The sequence below is a fragment of the Leuciscus leuciscus genome (genome assembly GCF_965113295.1).
Source record: "Leuciscus leuciscus genome assembly, chromosome: 3".
NCBI classification, from domain to species: Eukaryota; Metazoa; Chordata; class Actinopteri; order Cypriniformes; family Leuciscidae; genus Leuciscus; species Leuciscus leuciscus.
Genome location: NC_138727.1, coordinates 60,967,842 through 60,985,387, shown reverse-complemented (window position 1 = coordinate 60,985,387; position 17,546 = coordinate 60,967,842). Strand labels below are relative to the sequence as shown.

At 38.3% G+C, this 17,546-nt stretch overlaps 2 protein-coding genes and 1 pseudogene across 3 annotated transcripts in view; 1 reads left to right on the top strand and 2 right to left on the bottom strand.

The window, feature by feature from the left end:
• The window catches only part of LOC309493647 (uncharacterized protein), a 379,124-nt gene that overhangs the window by 222,014 nt on the left and 139,564 nt on the right, over window positions 1-17,546 (bottom strand). The window lies entirely within an intron of this gene.
• LOC309495969 (baculoviral IAP repeat-containing protein 2-like) lies at window positions 5,560-7,147 on the top strand (annotated as a pseudogene). Its single transcript has one exon. The product of its transcript is annotated as a baculoviral IAP repeat-containing protein 2-like (transcript).
• On the bottom strand, window positions 13,061-14,726 carry LOC309493882 (CMRF35-like molecule 8). Its single transcript, XM_082163162.1, has 2 exons — window positions 14,525-14,726; window positions 13,061-13,517 (listed from the first exon to the last, which is right to left on the bottom strand). Exon 2 carries the CDS (start codon window positions 13,507-13,509, stop codon window positions 13,156-13,158), a length of 354 nt encoding a protein of 117 aa, XP_082019288.1. The 5' UTR covers window positions 13,510-13,517; window positions 14,525-14,726; the 3' UTR covers window positions 13,061-13,155.

Sequence of the window (17,546 nt, the reverse complement as noted above, 5' to 3'; positions counted from 1 at the left end):
TGCTCTAGGGTATAGTTGACCAGACTTTCAACTATTTCACCAATGTCAGTTTTTGCATATTTTGACACCAGTGACACACACAGTTCTGTTACAAAAGTCCATATAGCGAGTATCTCAGTGATTTCGAATTCGTCACAACATTCACGCAACACATCCAGAACTTTTCTGAGGATTACGGCGTTCGGCTCTTTGCCATTAAAAAACATGGGCGTTACATCAGGCCATGGCTTTGTCAAGCCTCTTACGACATCCATTTCATTTCTGAGATTTGTCACACGTTTGGTATCCTGCGCACAATCGTTTTTCATACCACACGCAGCATCGATGATCCTGTGCATCAAGCCAACCATCTGGCCTCTAAAATGATCTTTAAACATAGAGTCTAGCGTAGCTCTTAAAGGACACTCTTTGCCCGTGGCGCACTCACACGCCGGATGATTCTTGTTCTCCATGCGTTTTTGCATCGCCATTTTTTCAATTTTTCGAATAGTCCACTATTCGATGATGAAAGATGCTTTTCGTTCCTGGAATGTTCCTGGAATCGCCTGAGTGAGTCCTTGCGGTACCGTCGTCCAGGGTTTGTGTTAATGCTCGGAAGTTTGTGGTTTTGGGTCAGAAGCTTGAGTCGAAGAAGCGTAGTTTGCGTCAGGTTCAACAGGGATGTTGAAGTGGGCTTTGATCAATGAGATGATGCAGTAGCGCAGCAGTCCGAGGCTAGTAGAGCTAGAGTACAGCTAGAGCATGTGATGTCCTGAAATATTTATCAAGACAACAGCTCACCCCACCCCGCTGGAGGGGCTGAATAGGGGTGTCGTCATCGCTTAAAACACACCTCTTCACTGAGGCCTATGGGCTTTAGCTCCCCTGACTTCACACCTCTCTCTTCTTATCCCCCTTCTCTTGTTGTTTGTTAAGCGTCCTTGGGTTCTTTGAAAGACGCTATATAAATTAAAGTTATTATAATAATAATAATTATTATTATTATTAACCCTCTGGGCTTCTTCGTAAAATGGTCACACTTTTATTTGCACTCTTGATGTTTTAGAGTGTCACCCCTTCATTGCTGTACACTTTTTTTCAGCACAGTGGCTGATCTGTAGCTTGTACCACCAAAAGTTTCTCTGAGTTTTCCTATTTTTTTGTATTTCCCATTCATTTCCTATGTCGCCCGTTTTCGGGCGGGAGGAAGCTAAGTGTGACTTTTTTTTTTACGACCCTTTAACATATCAGAATCATCTCCTTGATTTTTTTGTGTGTTCATATAGGTAATACAACAAAAGTCACCAAGTTTCACCCCCATCCGATGAAGCAAAAAAATTAAATAATTCGAAATGTTCAAGTTTTCGCCCGTTTTCGGGCGAAGAAGCCCAGAGCTGTATAGGATTAAAGGCATATGCATTTGACGGAAGTGCAGCGATGGAGCCCGTGAACACGAGCAGTGTGAGAGGATTCCTGAGATCTTGCGACGATCTGACTGAGAAGATACGCTGTTTAACCCTCTGAGGTCTGAGCTGTTTTCTGGGCTCTGGAGGTGTTCTGACATGCTCTGACATTTGTGTTTTTTTCTGTTACTAGTGACATTTTCATGGCTAAAGTCTAATTACACTGTATTCAGCACAAACTCTGCTACAATAATATATCAGCAGCATGTATGTAAAAGTTTGTAGTTTTGAGATAATGACATTTATGCGTGGTTTGTGAAAATACAAAAAAAAATTCTCACTGAAATAAGGCCATGAAACCCATACTGATTATTTCTTCACAAGACTTTTGAAAATTGTATGACATAGCCTAGAATATTTGCTCCAAAACTATGTGAAAATCACCCTGACTGCTCATTCAGATAAGACAATATATTGATTTAAAATTTCTAAGACGTGTTTTGTGTGACAAAGCCATATGCGAAGAGGCGTGATCATCTCATGAATATGTAAGCTTTTCACACCTGAGAAAGACAAAGACACTCCCCTAACTGCCCTATTAGGAGCGATCAGGCCCTGTCATTCAGAGCAACCTTGCACAAAGAATGAGGAGATTTAAAAAAGAATGGCTTTTAGATTGTTTGGATTTATTTACAACACAACACAATCCAAAAATACAAATGACAAAAGAGCACATTGAAAACAATGATCCAAAGACAGAGACCTTTGTGCCATTCCTAAAAACATACCTTTCATTTCCAAGGTGTTTGATTTTCACTTTACCATGTTCATGTACAGAGACTCATGTGAATGTTGAAGTCAGCAGGACTCAGTTGCTGCATCTGGTCCCTGAAAGAAAAAAAAAAATGAAAAAAACTGTGAACATACTGATATCAAGAGAAACTATAGGGCTGCACGATTTTGGGAATATAGATTTTAGATTTTTCTGGTTAAAATTTCTTTTTAAAATTCACAGAATACACACACACACACACACACGTTTCCAACAATATATAGAATGAACACCAGGTTTGTTGTGCCTTGTAGGCATAGGCTACGCAGTGCTGCATAAAATAATAATAACAATAAATTAAATCTTCCAAAAGATTTCAAGAACAACCACGCTAGAGAAAAATATATTGATTATCATATGTTACTTCAAATGTTTCCATTCGTTATGATGATATGAAATTAGATAATAGTACAAACATAAAGCCTAATGTTTGGTGCATTTTTCCTTTCAAACGCAATCGCGCTCCAAAATATGATACTGTACATTCAAACGCACAGCGCGCTCCAAAATATGATACATTCAAACCCACAGCGCGCTCCAAAATGTGATAACATTCAAACGCCATCGCGCTCCAAAATATTAAACATTATGGTTATACATATCTATGTTTGAGCAGATATCCACAAACAGTATTTAACAGTAAACACGGGTCTAAATAGTATAATATTCACCATATATCTAGCAACAGTTCAACTGCAATGTGAAGTTTATGCAACAATACCATAAACTAATAAGTAAGAATTTCTTACCTTACATCTTTCTTGTCTTCAAATCGCGTTCTTCTTCTTCTGGGGGTAAATCCAATGTAAGCTCAGACGTGTCTTCCAAACTCGACGAAAAGCAGAGACTTGTGAAGTGTTTTGGTGTTTTGTGTTTGAGGTAACGAGGGCGTTCGCGTCCCATGTGGAGATTTGCATGTGAATCTCTTTTGCGCGAGTGGGCGTGTCGAATTAAAAAGTAATTAGCAAGCGTTTGAGATACTGGACATCCTGTTGGTTTTATACAAATTACTTAAACAGAGAATAGTTGTTTTCAGTTTGAATCCGATCATTTAAAAGTACACACTTAAATGTGCATAAAGGTATATGGCTCATAAATGTGTGAGAAGTATTCGCTGAGTTTTGTTTCAGTTTATAGACGTGCTCAAGAAAAAAAAGTTCACCGCGACGGAGAGGCAGAACGCACACCCTGTTTATTTTCTTTATTTTACAAAAGCACAATGTTTTGATTTGATTGTAAGTGGACACATACAAAAGTAGAAATATCACAGATTCTTTTTTTATATTTCTTTTTTTCTGTATAACCATAAATGACGGAGTAATTTAAGTTTATGTTGCTGCTATGTGAAAAAAATCCAGCAAAACGCGTCGGCGCGTTTCTCGACCTCAGAGGGTTAATACAGAAGAAACTCATCAAGAAGTACTTGAGCAGGTGATATTATGCGCTTACGATTTATGTGTGGATTAAAGAATAGAATAAAAAATTGACATTTAATGAAGATATATTTTATATCATTGTAGAATGTATTTCTGAGCACCAGACGCTCGCTCTCACTAGCATATGGACACACAATCCCATGCATGCCAAACTATCTAAAATGGTGCCTTCGAAGGGCACTAAAGTTTTGAATCATTATCAACATATTTTTTTATAAAAATAACTATAAAAGAGTTCCAAATGACACTTATTTTTGAGCCCCACACTTTTAAGCCTTTTTTTAAGCCAACTTTGTCTAGCCTTAATTTACTGAAGGCTATGGATGTTAGGTAAATATGTTTATTAAATTAATTCACAATATGTACACATTCATTATTAATCTTATGCCTAATATGATGAAAATGGCTGTTATTTGTTTCTTCTCCTCTCACATTAAATCACAATGTATTATAAAGGCCTATTTTAAGTTCAAAATGGTGAAATTAGAAAAAAGTTGATTTTTGTCGTTGTTTAACAGTTGTCAAATATGAAATGTTTAGTTTAGCTACTTGCATCTTATCTCACACTTTATGACCGTTATCAGCTGGAACTCGCTCTCAGCGGCTCCTGTCAAGGCCGTAGCTAGAGAATTCGGGGTGAGCTGTTGTCTTGATAAATATTTCAGGACATCACATGCTCTAGCTGTACTCTAGCTCTACTAGCCTCGGACTGCTGCGCTACTGCATCATCTCATTGATCAAAGCCCACTTCAACATCCCTGTTGAACCTGACGCAAACTACGCTTCTTCGACTCAAGCTTCTGACCCAAAACCACAAACTTCCGAGCATTAACACACAAACCCTGGACGACGGTACCGCAAGGACTCACTCAGGCGATTCCAGGAACATTCCAGGAACGAAAAGCATCTTTCATCATCAAATAGTGGACTATTCGAAAAATTGAAAAAATGGCGATGCAAAAACGCATGGAGAACAAGAATCATCCGGCGTGTGAGTGCGCCACGGGCAAAGAGTGTCCTTTAAGAGCTACGCTAGACTCTATGTTTAAAGATCATTTTAGAGGCCAGATGGTTGGCTTGATGCACAGGATCATCGATGCTGCGTGTGGTATGAAAAACGATTGTGCGCAGGATACCAAACGTGTGACAAATCTCAAAAATGAAATGGATGTCGTAAGAGGCTTGACAAAGCCATGGCCTGATGTAACGCCCATGTTTTTTAACGGCGAAGAGCCGAACGGCGTAATCCTCAGAAAAGTTCTGGATGTGTTGCGTGAATGTTGTGACGAATTCGAAATCACCGAGATACTCGCTATAAGGACTTTTGTAACAGATCTGTGTGTGTCACTGGTGTCAAAAAATGCAAAAACTGACATTGGTGAAATAGTTGAAAGTCTGGTCAACTATACCCTAGAGCAAAACATGATAGCCTGCAGAGATTTTCTATTCTGGTTAGACCATCTGTAAATGTCGTTTTACTTTATGTACTGCCGATTTATAATTTTCTTCACTACTTCAATGTATGAAAGTATAGTGTTGAAAAAAAAAATGTCTGAGCTCATAATAATAGTATTATAATAGTATACATAATAATATTTAGAATAATAATATTTAGAATAATTCAAAATACTACATGATTTAAAATATTAAATATTTAAATATTTGATTTCTGCATTTTAATGACTGTATTCCCGAGGTGGCAACCATTTCCAAGATGTGAATACCTGAAATTGAGTGGTGATTTTTCAATTTTTAAAATTGTGGTGTTGAACAAAATTTGATTTTGTTCTTAGCATCGGTTCCTGCATCATAGAGGGTATTTAATAAGATTAATAAGATTATGTGTTCTGTCATGGACGACTAGACACTAGTCATGGGATGTCCAGCAGAGAGAAGGGCTTGAGTGGACACGCCCTGTGGTCACATTTTTACCCGCCACCGCAAACCTCCTGTCGTCCTCTCTCTCTGCCTTTTCCCCCGCTTCGCAACGTAGCCATCTTACAGCTTTCCAACCCTGCGACAGCCGTAACATCAACCACCACGGCATCCATTTCAGGCTAAATGGAGGAGCAGGTGGGTTACTTAAACATGGCATTCAGCAACCTGGCCCTCTCCAGTCCCATTTCCTCCCGTGGAGTTGAGGATATGTCTCACCAGCGACCTCCGACTTGTCACAATCCTGGCATGCGTCGGGAACTGGAATGCCTAGACACCTTTCAGAATTGGACTCTTGCTACAGTAACTCCAGCCGAGCTTGCCAAAAGCGGTTTCTACTACCTTGGCCAGGGCGACAGAGTGGCTTGCTTCAGTTGTGGAGGCCAGCTTAGCAACTGGGAACCGGGAGATCGGGCAATATCAGAGCACCAGATGCATTACCCCAACTGCCGCTTCGTTCGAGGTGACCGTGCAGATAATGTACCTTTATCTGGTGGTGGCCTTTCCAATGGATCTAACTCGGCAATGCAACAGTGTGAAGAAAGGTTGCTCACATTTGTCAACTGGCCCTCAAGAATAACTGTTCGACCAGACCAATTGGCTAAGGCTGGTTTTTACTATGTTGGTCGTAATGATGACGTGAAGTGCTTTTGTTGTGATGGTGGACTCAGATGTTGGGAGTCTGGTGATGATCCATGGGTAGAACATGCTAAGTGGTTTCCAAGATGTGAATACCTGTTGCAAGAAAAGGGCCAAGAGTTTGTTCATCAGATTCAAGCAAGATTTCCAAGACTACTTGAACAGCTATTGACTAATGGAGACAGCGACTCAAGATAATTTGTTGATCCACCTGTTGTACACCTGGGTCCTGGAGAAGACCGTTCAGAAGATGCAGTGATGATGAACAATCCTGTGGTGAAGCAAACCGTTCAAAGCAAAATCCTCGCAAGTGGAGAAAATTACGAAACCGTTCAAGAGTTATTGTCTGATTTACTAAGTGCAGAAGATGAGAAGAGAGAGGAGGAGCGAGAGCTTCTTGCTGAGGAATGGCATCAGATGGTTTTACTTTTCTTAAGAAACATCATCTTGCCATGTCACAGCAACTAAAAAGTGTGCAGAGCTTAATGGACCATCTTCTAGAGGAGAACGTCATCTCGCAGAAAGAGTATGGCTTTATTCGTAACTGCACTACAGTCAAGCAGCAGACAGGGCAGCTCATTGAGTTAGTCCTGTCGAAAGGAAATGCAGCAGCAGAAGTCTTCCGCAACTGGATTAAGAAGAATGATGTCTGCCTGCTGAGAGAACTGATGGCCCAAACAAATGAAGCTGCATCACCAATTCAAGATCTTTCAGACTTGCCTATGGAGGAACAGTTAAGAAGACTTCAAGAGGAGCGCACATGCAAAGTTTGCATGGATAAGGAAGTGAACATTGTCTTCATCCCCTGTGGTCACCTAGTTGTGTGCAAAGAATGTGCATCTTCTCTGCGCAAGTGCCCCATATGTAGAGGCTTGGTCAAAGGCGCTGTCCGTACTTTCCTATCATAAAGTGAAGATACTGATCATCATCCAAGTAACAACAGTTTTTTGATTTGCATTTAACTTCATGAATAAAAACAATGTAACCAAAAAAAATAAAAAAAATAATGATACAACGTAGAGTCCTCGGATTTCTTAAAAACATTGTGACACCATGTTGTATGGTCAAAAGATCTATGATCTAAGATCTAAGACGCCTAAGTACAGTTTTTCAACCATCTAAAGTTTTTGAACAGACATTATTTAGTAGCAATTATACCTTAGGTTCAATTTAAAGGTGCATTAAGCAACTTTTTCATGTTAAAAATACCCGTTTTCTAACCCATACATGCTTAAACAATTGCCTGATGGGCTGAATGAGCCCTTCTCTGATCACTGAGATTGTCTCTATAATCCTGTAAAGTAAAATAAATAAGAGGGATTCGGGCCGGAATTTTAGACTGGGCGTGACGTCATGCGCGTTCACGGCACGCTCACCTGGCTGTCTGGCAGGTTTGTGTATTCGCCGCCATTCTCCGTAGAAGATGGATTCTAAGAGACCGGCTTGTAGTTCATTTCAAACACCAACGCAAACTCCACGTAAGATAAAAAAAAGAAAACTTTTGTACGTGAGCGTGCACACTTCTGGCTGCAGTTTCGCTTGCCGCCAGAGGGGGCATAGTTCTGCAAAAACTCAGAGACTTGCGCAATGCACCTTTAAACAAAATTATTTACATCATACATAAGTCTTCTAAGAAGATAAATAGAAGATATGATTTTAATAAAACTTTTATTGACATATATAAATATCTCATTTACACTTTTAAGGTTATGCTTTTAAATGAATTTAGTATAAACTCTGGATGTACACTGGAACGCAGACTAGATTTACTGTGACATTGTCCCCCCGAGACTCATCTGGTCTGTTACCCTATATCCTGAAGCTTCAGTTCACACTGTAGTTTATCTCTGAAGGATCTGGGGCTGTTTTGATTATGACAACTTAAACTATTTTCTTTTTGGATTGTTTTTTATTGTTGCATAAATAACTACTTCACCTCTCTGGAAATGTAAGGTGTTTTTATTTATATATTTATTTAGCTAAAACTTTGTTTACATTTTAGTAACATATGTTATTATTCATTGGTTATATATTTTATTAATAATTTAATTTTAAATAGAGTGTGTAAAATGATGTGTGCGCGCGCAAAACAGCCTAGAAATGATATTCAATTATTAATTTATTTATTTCATTTTTGAAAATGTAGGTTTCTGTGATAGTCGTGTTTAGGTGTATGGGATAGAATATGCAGTTAGGGTATCAAAATCATTATGGCTATGAAAAGCCATCAAAATTGAAACTCCACATGGACAAAAAACAATGCTGATTGAATCTTTTCACATAAATGAGATTTTCAACCATCTAAAGTTTTTGAACAGACATTGTTTAATAACAATTATACCTTAGGTTCAATTTAAACAAAATCATTACAGTAATCTTCTAAAAGGTAAATAGAAGATGCGTATGTATTCAAACAGTCTTTTGTTTTTAAAATATATCATTTAAACTTTTAAGATTATACTTCTTATAAATAAACTCAGCACCTGATATCCTGATCGCTGAATTTGTGTGATTCTCTGACACAAACACACACACACACACACACACACACACACACCCTTTGGCTGGTGCTTTTTGAAAGCTCCGCAGGTCAAACAGGTGGTGTAAAGAGAGGCCAGAGGGCCCTGATTTCTAAACATGTAAGATGACTTTTTATTTTCGTGAACCCGTTTTATACATTGCGTTGTTTCATGAGCTGTATGTTTTTTCTTCAACTCTTTAAACATTTAACTGATTGTTTCATAACATGTAGGCCTATGTTTTTTCTTCACTTCTATAAACATTTAACTCATTGAATTTTTTTTTTTTTTTTTTTTTTTTTTTGTGAATCCATTTTATTTAAACTGGATAGTTCTACACTTATTTCAACTTTTTGTGTGAGGTTTTAGTAAGATCTTTATTTTATATTATTTATTTATAATCATTTATATTCTTTTAAATGATAGAATGTTTTTTGTATGAAATTGTTTAATCACAGTGTCTGAACAGTACGTTTCAGATGTCAGAGCTCAAAAGGGTGGGAGGGGAATCCCATGACACACACACACACACACACACACACACGGTCACATCTCCTCTGATGTCTGGTCTCCACACACACACAGATGCGCGCGCTCCCTATGATTTGAGACGGTGCTTTGAGAGACTCATTGCAATTTTTTTAACTCCATTTTATTTAAACTTTTGGTGTGAGGTTTTAGTAAGATCTTTATTTTATATTATTTATTTATTTTATAAACATTTCATTTATATTATTTTTAAAGAACTGAATGGCTTTTTCAACGTTTGTGTGTGAGATAAACTTCCACAGTTTTTCCCTTATCAGTTTCACAGTACAGCCCGGATGCGTTCAGGCATATGTAGGGAGGAGAATCCTGTGATACCAACTTCCAAAACACACACTAACATGTTCAAAAGGCTTCAAAAGGCATCAAAACCCAAAACTAGCTGTCGTGACATAATTATTATAACTGTGTCTTCAAACACACACACACACACACACACACACACTAACTGTCATGTTCAAAAGGCTTCAAACAATTAAAACTAGATGACATCATTATTTAATCACAGCGTCTTCAAAACCTTCTGTCCATATCAAAAGGCATCAAACTAGCTGTCATAGCCATGATGTAATTATTAAAACACTTCAAAACCCCAAACTAGCTGTCAATAACTACATGATCAAGGGTTAGGAGGGTCAATAGGTCAAAACTAGCTGTCAAAAATACTTCAAAACCCCTTTGATCTCTTTGATCTCATCTCATCTTCTTTGATCCCTTTGATCCTATGCCAAAAGGGGCGGGTACCTGTCACTGGAAGGGGCGGGGCACCTGTCAATCAATCATTTTTTGACAGGAGGTGTCTCATATCAACTACTCCTGTGATGTGTTCACAATCTGAGTTCACAGTGAGCTAAAAGTGTATCCTCACAGTGTCCTCACTGTGTGCTCATGCTATAGTCATATATAGCAACTATATTGGTCTGATTGGTTGAAGGACTATCCAATTGCGTTCAGAGTCATTTGAACTATGCCCGTTGATCAACGCCTCTTGTACAGGAGAAAACACAGAGCAGACTCACCAGACTAATGTTCAATCTTAAAAGATTGAGTTTGGTCTGGTGATAGCCAGACTACACAAAGACTAGATACCCAGCATGCATTGCAGCATGAAGGTTTCGATCGTCACCATTGTTGAGATTCATAAGCTGATTCTTGATGTCTCTTTGTGTCTAAATGACACAGTTGTTCAAATGTTTGTGTCTTATTATGCAATTCAGATCCGTTATAAATGAGTATGACACTGTTGGATATCAAACTGTGTAATCTGAGGTCGATTATAATTTAAAATATCAATATCAAACAAAATAATAAAACATCAACATCTAAATCTCTATTAATTCTCAATAAGAACTTCTGTAGACGTCAGGCAGAAATAAAGTCAGTCTGGTTAGAAATAAGTGAAGCTGGTAATGCTGTTTGTGGAGTTGTTTAATCCTCCTCTGCTGAGATCTTCACAGATTGAATGTCTTTTATTTCATCTAAGGCTGTGGCTGAAGTCAGTTATATGTTTGGAGAACGTTCTTATGAGAAAGATCTGTTATCAGGGTGTGCACTCATGCTGTGAGCTGACCATGTGACACCACGCACGTCCCATCATTGCCTCTCTCATCTACTACGCAATATCACAGTTTGACATGTCTGTCATTGGAAAGTTCCACGTGGTGTCATGAATAATTAAGAGCAAGTGTCTTCTCATTGGATAAGAAAACTCAGTCACATGAATAATTATAAGACACCGATGAGTCATCAAAGTACTATAGTGCTCTGACACGATGAAGATTTTAAACCCGGAAGATGAAAATAGCGGAAAAAGCTATGGCAGGTGATGTTCAGATGTTCCCCAGTCACGCGAGACACAACAGACACTAAATCAGAGCATAAGGGACATTCTACCAGAAACGTACATTATCTGTCCTTGAATTGTTACAGTGAATAAAAAAGTATTTCATCCAAAAATTTCTAAAACTGGCTCATAGTTGATTTCTGTGAGTTGTTCTGTAAAGGAATATGTCATTCATTAGATTCTCAGATATTTTTTTCTTTAATAAAAACACTTTTGAAAATTACAAATCCTGTCCATGCCCTTGTCCTCAGCCAAATTGGAGCTACAGCTTTCATAGTTTTGTTATGCTACAAACTGTTATTTAAAAAAAAATAACTCATCAATAACAAGTTTAAGCTGTTATCATTCACATCAACTGATCAAAAACATAAAATTATATATAAATTCTACAAATAAATTCTATTTTACAACTGTCCCCATGTTTTGGTCAGTCCTGTCACGTTTACATAAAACTCTACATAAAATGTGTGAAATACACCTTTAAGGGTATCACTCAGAGGAAGTGACATCATTTGACCCAGGTGAAGCTTACATTGATTAAGGCTGAATTGTTTCATTGAATTGTATGATTTTAAGCTTGTTTTTGTATGTTTTTTTTAGGAAGACGAGCTAAAGGGTCAGGCCCTGTCACGGTTAAACATTCCAGAAAATAATGAAAATGTTTTAAATCCAAAACATGCCTAAAAAGGTTATTGAAATTCCTTGCTTGCATGTTAACAGTTTTTATGCTAGCATGCTAGCAGGCTGAGTAATGGCAGTTTACAATGGCCAACCGTCAGGCCCTGTCACATCAGGCCCTGTCACATTCCTGTGTGACACGGCCTTACAAATTAATGTTATTGTTCTTTTTTATTACATTTATTGCATATGTTATGTATTTAACGCATGCAATAGTAAAATGAAGGCCAAGGTGCTTGATTTTTATACAACTGTGGCCATGGAAGTGATTTAAACACCTAAATTCAATTATTTGGAGGGCTGTCCCAATACTTTTGGCAATATTATGTATGTCCTTGGCTGAATTTTACCATAGTCTAATATTACTTTAACATTAAAATTATAATAATAATTTAAAAAAGAAATGCCAATCAAAACTTAAATAAAGAACACAAAACATAACTTTTTCTGCATCATCAAAATCCATAAAGTCAGTCCTGTCACAGTACCGTCAGTCCTGTCACGCCATGGTCAGTCCTGTCACACAGGAAATTATGATAAAAGTGTACTATTTGAGGAAATATTAATTAATTAATCTCTTTAACTGTGTAGATGAAGGTGGGGGTATATATCCACTACTATGTTTTTATAAAAATCTCCTATGTAAAGGTAGTTATTTTACAACTATATGAGTGCCTGCGGGTATTCTGTGATTTTGTGTACTACAGTTGACCGAAAAGTTACTTATATTTCTTAAAGGAATTATAAAACCATGTTAGATACAATCAGGGACATGTGATCAATAAGAAAATGCTATCTGTATCAAAGAAATTCATTAGGAAACCATTCTAACATATACAAATTTGTCTGTGACAGGGCCTGACATTTTAGGGGTGAAATGCGTATAAAAATGTATTTTATTTAATCATAAAAACATGCTGAGATGGGATGATATGTGTTTCTCATAGTTTAACATGTCCTCCATATGTCTCAACGTTCAGATTTAAGAAAAATATATTTTTTTCCCCAAGATTTTTTAAAGTGGAAATGTACGTTTCTGGTAGAATGTCCCATAAATGAGAGATTTAATATCCCAAAGTATCTTTATGGCACAGCAGTACTGATGTCCATCCTCGAGTCTCTGTTATAGTGACAGTAATGGGCTGTTTAGTCTAATGTAAATCATGTCAGGTATGTTTTGCTAGCTATGTTTTGTATGTTGTTACACAGCTTTTATTAACGCTTCACTGATGTCAATGGTGTGGTGCAAATATAGCGTTGTATGTGTGACCAGCAACACTTGTTAAATACAGTCTTCTAGACTGCAAACAACAAACAAATGATTTTTAGTTAACTAATTTTACAATCAGATTTTGATCTTAAAAATAATATCAAATGACTGCATCTTACCAATGTTCAGATCTGTCACTGAAATCCACTTGTTCTTGTACTTTGGTCCCGTCTCAACAACTCCACACCAGTATATCCCAGAATCCTCTAGTGTCAGATCAGGGATGGTCACATTAAAAACTCCTGCAGATTCATCATCCCTCAGAGAGTATCTGCCATTACTGTTTCTTTCTGTTGTAGCTTTGACACCCGATGACTCACAGAGCGACAGGTTGCTTCCTTTGCAGATGAACTTGATCCTGATCTTGTTCTTCAAATCACTGTTATAATGGCAGGTGATGTTCAGATGCTCTCCAGTCACACCAAACATGTGAAACACTAAATCAGGGCATAAATGAGAGATGTAAGTGTCCCAAATTCTCCTTAATTCTACACTGCATCCTTGAGTCTCTGTTATAGTGACAGTATGGGATGTTTAGTCTAATGTAAATCATGTCAGCTATGTTTTGGTGTGAACGGCTTCTCTGTTAACAAATACTGATAATGGAAAAAAATCTAAAATGAAAAGGTATTTTACAATAGAAAGACCTGAACTTTTGTGAACAGATAATGTATACTTTGTGTTTTGAATGAGCGATTTCTCCATAACTGAGACAGTGTTGTGTGTGAGGAAGTGATGCGGGTCAGTGTCTGTGGTGTGAACACACACGCTTATCATCATCTACAGAGAATACTGTGGTTTCTGTTATCTCACCTCTTTACATCCTTACACAGGGTTCCCACACCTTGGTTAACTTCAAATTCAAGGACCTTTCAAGGACTTTCCAGTTCCAAAACCCTCAAATTCAAGGACTTAATGTGGGAACACATTTGTTGTGTCGAACAACAAACGTTGAGGTTCCATCGTAGTTGTTTTGTGCGCACGAGAACGTCATGGCAACGTACAACACAAAGTGCCTCACGCGGGAAACACTTAACGTAACACGTAAATGTGCGTAGCTAACATAAATCAAGCAAGTATGCATGGGCCACGAAGTGTTGGCAAAATAACACATTAACGGACCGGAGGAAATAATATGGATTTTTTTTTCCAGAAAACTAAGTAAACAAAATAAATTCAAGCACTTTCAAGGAACTGTATCTATTATGTTCATTTTCAAAAACTTTCCAGGGCCTTGAATTTTTTATTTTTTTTTAGATTCACAAACTTTCAAGGATTTCAAAGACCTGTGGGAATTAACCCTGCTTACAACACGTGATGCAGCGCTCTCTCAGACACACACAGATCTCTCTGATGTTACTGATATATTAGTTATGATTATATGTGTTTTACACCATATCTGTGTGCAATGTCCACTTCACTCATGCAGAATATTCTGACTTACCAGGTTTAATTTCCAGGTTAATCTCTGTGTATTTATCAAGTTTTCCCAGTCCTGTCCTCACAGAACACCGGTATTTGCCTTGATCCTCTGTTCTCAGATCAGTGATGGTGACGGTGAAAATGTGGGTCGTTCTGTCATCGGTCAGAGAGAATCTCCTGTCTTTAGCTGGAGATCCAGATTCAACAACTTTGTCTTTATTGCATACTGGACACTAGGGCTGAACGATTAATTGCATTTGCGATAATATCGCGATATGATGAAACGCGATTTTTAAACCGCAAAAGCTGCGATTACACTCTGGTCACGTGACACGCGAGAGAAAAGCAGTCATCAGCATCAACTTGGCACGCTACGCATATAGGCCTGGCATACAGGAAAGAACAGTTTATGTTTGATTTATGTGATATTATGTTATAATATATATAATTAATATATAGCTTAATAATATATTCAGAGAATTTCAGAATCGAGTCTGAGCTTAGTTTTTAAACAGATGCGTGATGACGCTGCGTGTGCTTAAGGCCGGTGACACACTGGATGCGTGGCGTTTCTGTTGCGTGTCAGCTGCGTGGCGGCTGCGTCGGGTTTTCCATGTCTTTGCACACCAGAAGCGTGTCTGACGCGGCGCTGCTGCTGCTAGGTGATATATTTGACACATGGGGAGAGAGTTGTGGAAGGCCTATACTTCATGTTAAACATAAATATATAGCAGCAGAGACAACGTCGGCAGTGTTGACGGCAATATAGACTATAGAATATTTCGTTCTGTATTGACAGGTGCAGTATTTGAAAATCGATAATATTTTTTTAAATTGCATTTATATTTGCATTTATGTCAAACCCTAGACACTTTCAAACATCAAAATGACATTTATTAATATGTATTCGTGTCAAAATGTCATATAAACATCTTTTCCTATTCAATTTTGCTTGGAAACGCTTCCAAGACGCTTGCGTGTCGCGTGAAAAATAGGCGTCGGTTCTATTTATAGCATGCACGCGTTTTCCGCGCGGCTCGAGCCGCGCCATGAGACGCGCATGTCACGCACGCAGTGTGCAAGCTCTAACCTGTTAACATGGGAGCCGAAATAAAAACGGACGCGCCATGCAGCTGAGACGCTTACGCCACGCATCCAGTGTGTCACCGGCCTTAGAAACAGCCGTATTCTCTCTCTCTCTCTCTCTCTCTCTCTCTCTCTCTCTCTCTCTCTCTCTCTCTCTCTCTCTCTCTCTCTCTCTCTCTCTCTCTCTCTCACACACACACACACACACACACACACACACACAAAACCTTCCGAAAAATAATATTTCATAAAGTTCGGAAAGGTTTAAGCGAATTACAAGGACATTCGCGGGCTTTATCGCACTGGTTTGCTTGATGTTACTCTTGCAGTTCGCGATCTCGCCCGCCGGAATTTTCCTCACAAATGCTTTACTAAGGCATTATTTATGTCTTTTGGAATGCAGTTGGCTTAATTATATATTAAAAATATGAAAATCACTGAGAAGGCTGCTTTCAATTTAAAATACTCACGAGCGCTTTGTGTACAGCGCTCGCGCATGCGGCTGTGAGCGACTCATTGGTTAAATGTACTGGCATCTCAAAATGCTTTTATGACGCGAAATTAATGTAAACACGGTCAGTCATATCTTAAACCAACAGGACAAACCACATCTTATATTTCAAAAGGGATCTGTGCATTAGTGTGAATGCAGCTTATCGTATCTAAACTGAGAAGACAAATCACTCACAGCTCTTGAATGGAAAACGTTCAGACAGCCTACTTTTAAATGCTGAAAGCACTCTTTGTTTATTGCTTGTAATATGTTTTTTTTTTGTTCCTCTTTATTTACTAGTTTTTATATTTTGAAGCTATATTCGTTTATATAGCCTATTTAAAATTCTTAACATGTTTTTTTTTATAATTATTTTTTAAAATACGTATAATTACACAAATAAAGATTTTAACTGTTATTAAAGCTGCCGTCGGCAACATTTTTTTGATCATATTCAGTGTAATCGACACTATAATCCGACAGAACAACATAAATAAGGTGGTTTTAGAAAAAAACCCGAGCTTCTAACTCCACCTGGAGCATGTTATTTGTTTTGCAAAAATCCAGCGCTCCCGCTTCATCAGGTCCAATCAGCGCAGGGGGGTGTGAGATCTGACTGTCAATCACAGGTCGTGCACACGCCACAGATCCCCCCTCACTCGCGCACGTTAATATCACATGCACACGCCACGCCTGAAGTTCGCCTGGAGATTGCATGAAGCGTGATGGCGGAGAGAAAATCTACTAACAAGCTTCCAATTCCTCGGTTATTGCTATCTATGGATAGATTAGCCAGGGCAGCCTACCTCCGAGTCCATGGTGTTGATAGATGCTGAAGAGACGGACGCGTTCACAGAAAATCAGGTACACACGCACAGTGACGCACTGACGAGCACAACCTCGATGGGAGGGTGCTCGCTGGTAGTGGGGAGGGGCATGAGAGTTGTAAACATTCAAAATTTTGGCTAATCGACCCAATCTGCCAGACTTGCCGACGGCAGCTTTAATCATATTAATTACGAAAAAAAGTAGATCATGAGGTGCCTAAAGATTCCCATCCCTACTATACAATGATTTATTGCTTGTCTTTGTCGAATAATACAGAAGATAAAGAACTTAAAAAGTAATCGCATATTAAATCGCAATCGCAATATTGGTTAAAAAAATCGCAATTAGATTATTTTCCAAAATCGTTCAGCCCTACTGGACACTCTCCTCTGCAGAGATACTTATTCTGCTCTTCATATCCAGACTCATAGGGACAGCGTATTTCAACTTTTCCTCCTTCATAACCAGTGAAAGTCAAGATCTCTGTCGTCTCACACGCCAAGACTAAAAACATAAGAGAGAGAAACTCAGCTCAGAGCGAACATGGACCTGATTGAGAACAGGTGCTGTTTTAGAAAGACCCAGAAACACAGAATAAACTCTTACCTGACATGATGAGCAGGAGAAATATGAGAAG

Coding starts and splice junctions, on each gene's coding strand:
- LOC309493882 (XM_082163162.1), bottom strand. CDS start 13,509: ATGTTTGGTGTGACTGGAGAGCATCTGAACATCACCTGCCATTATAAC.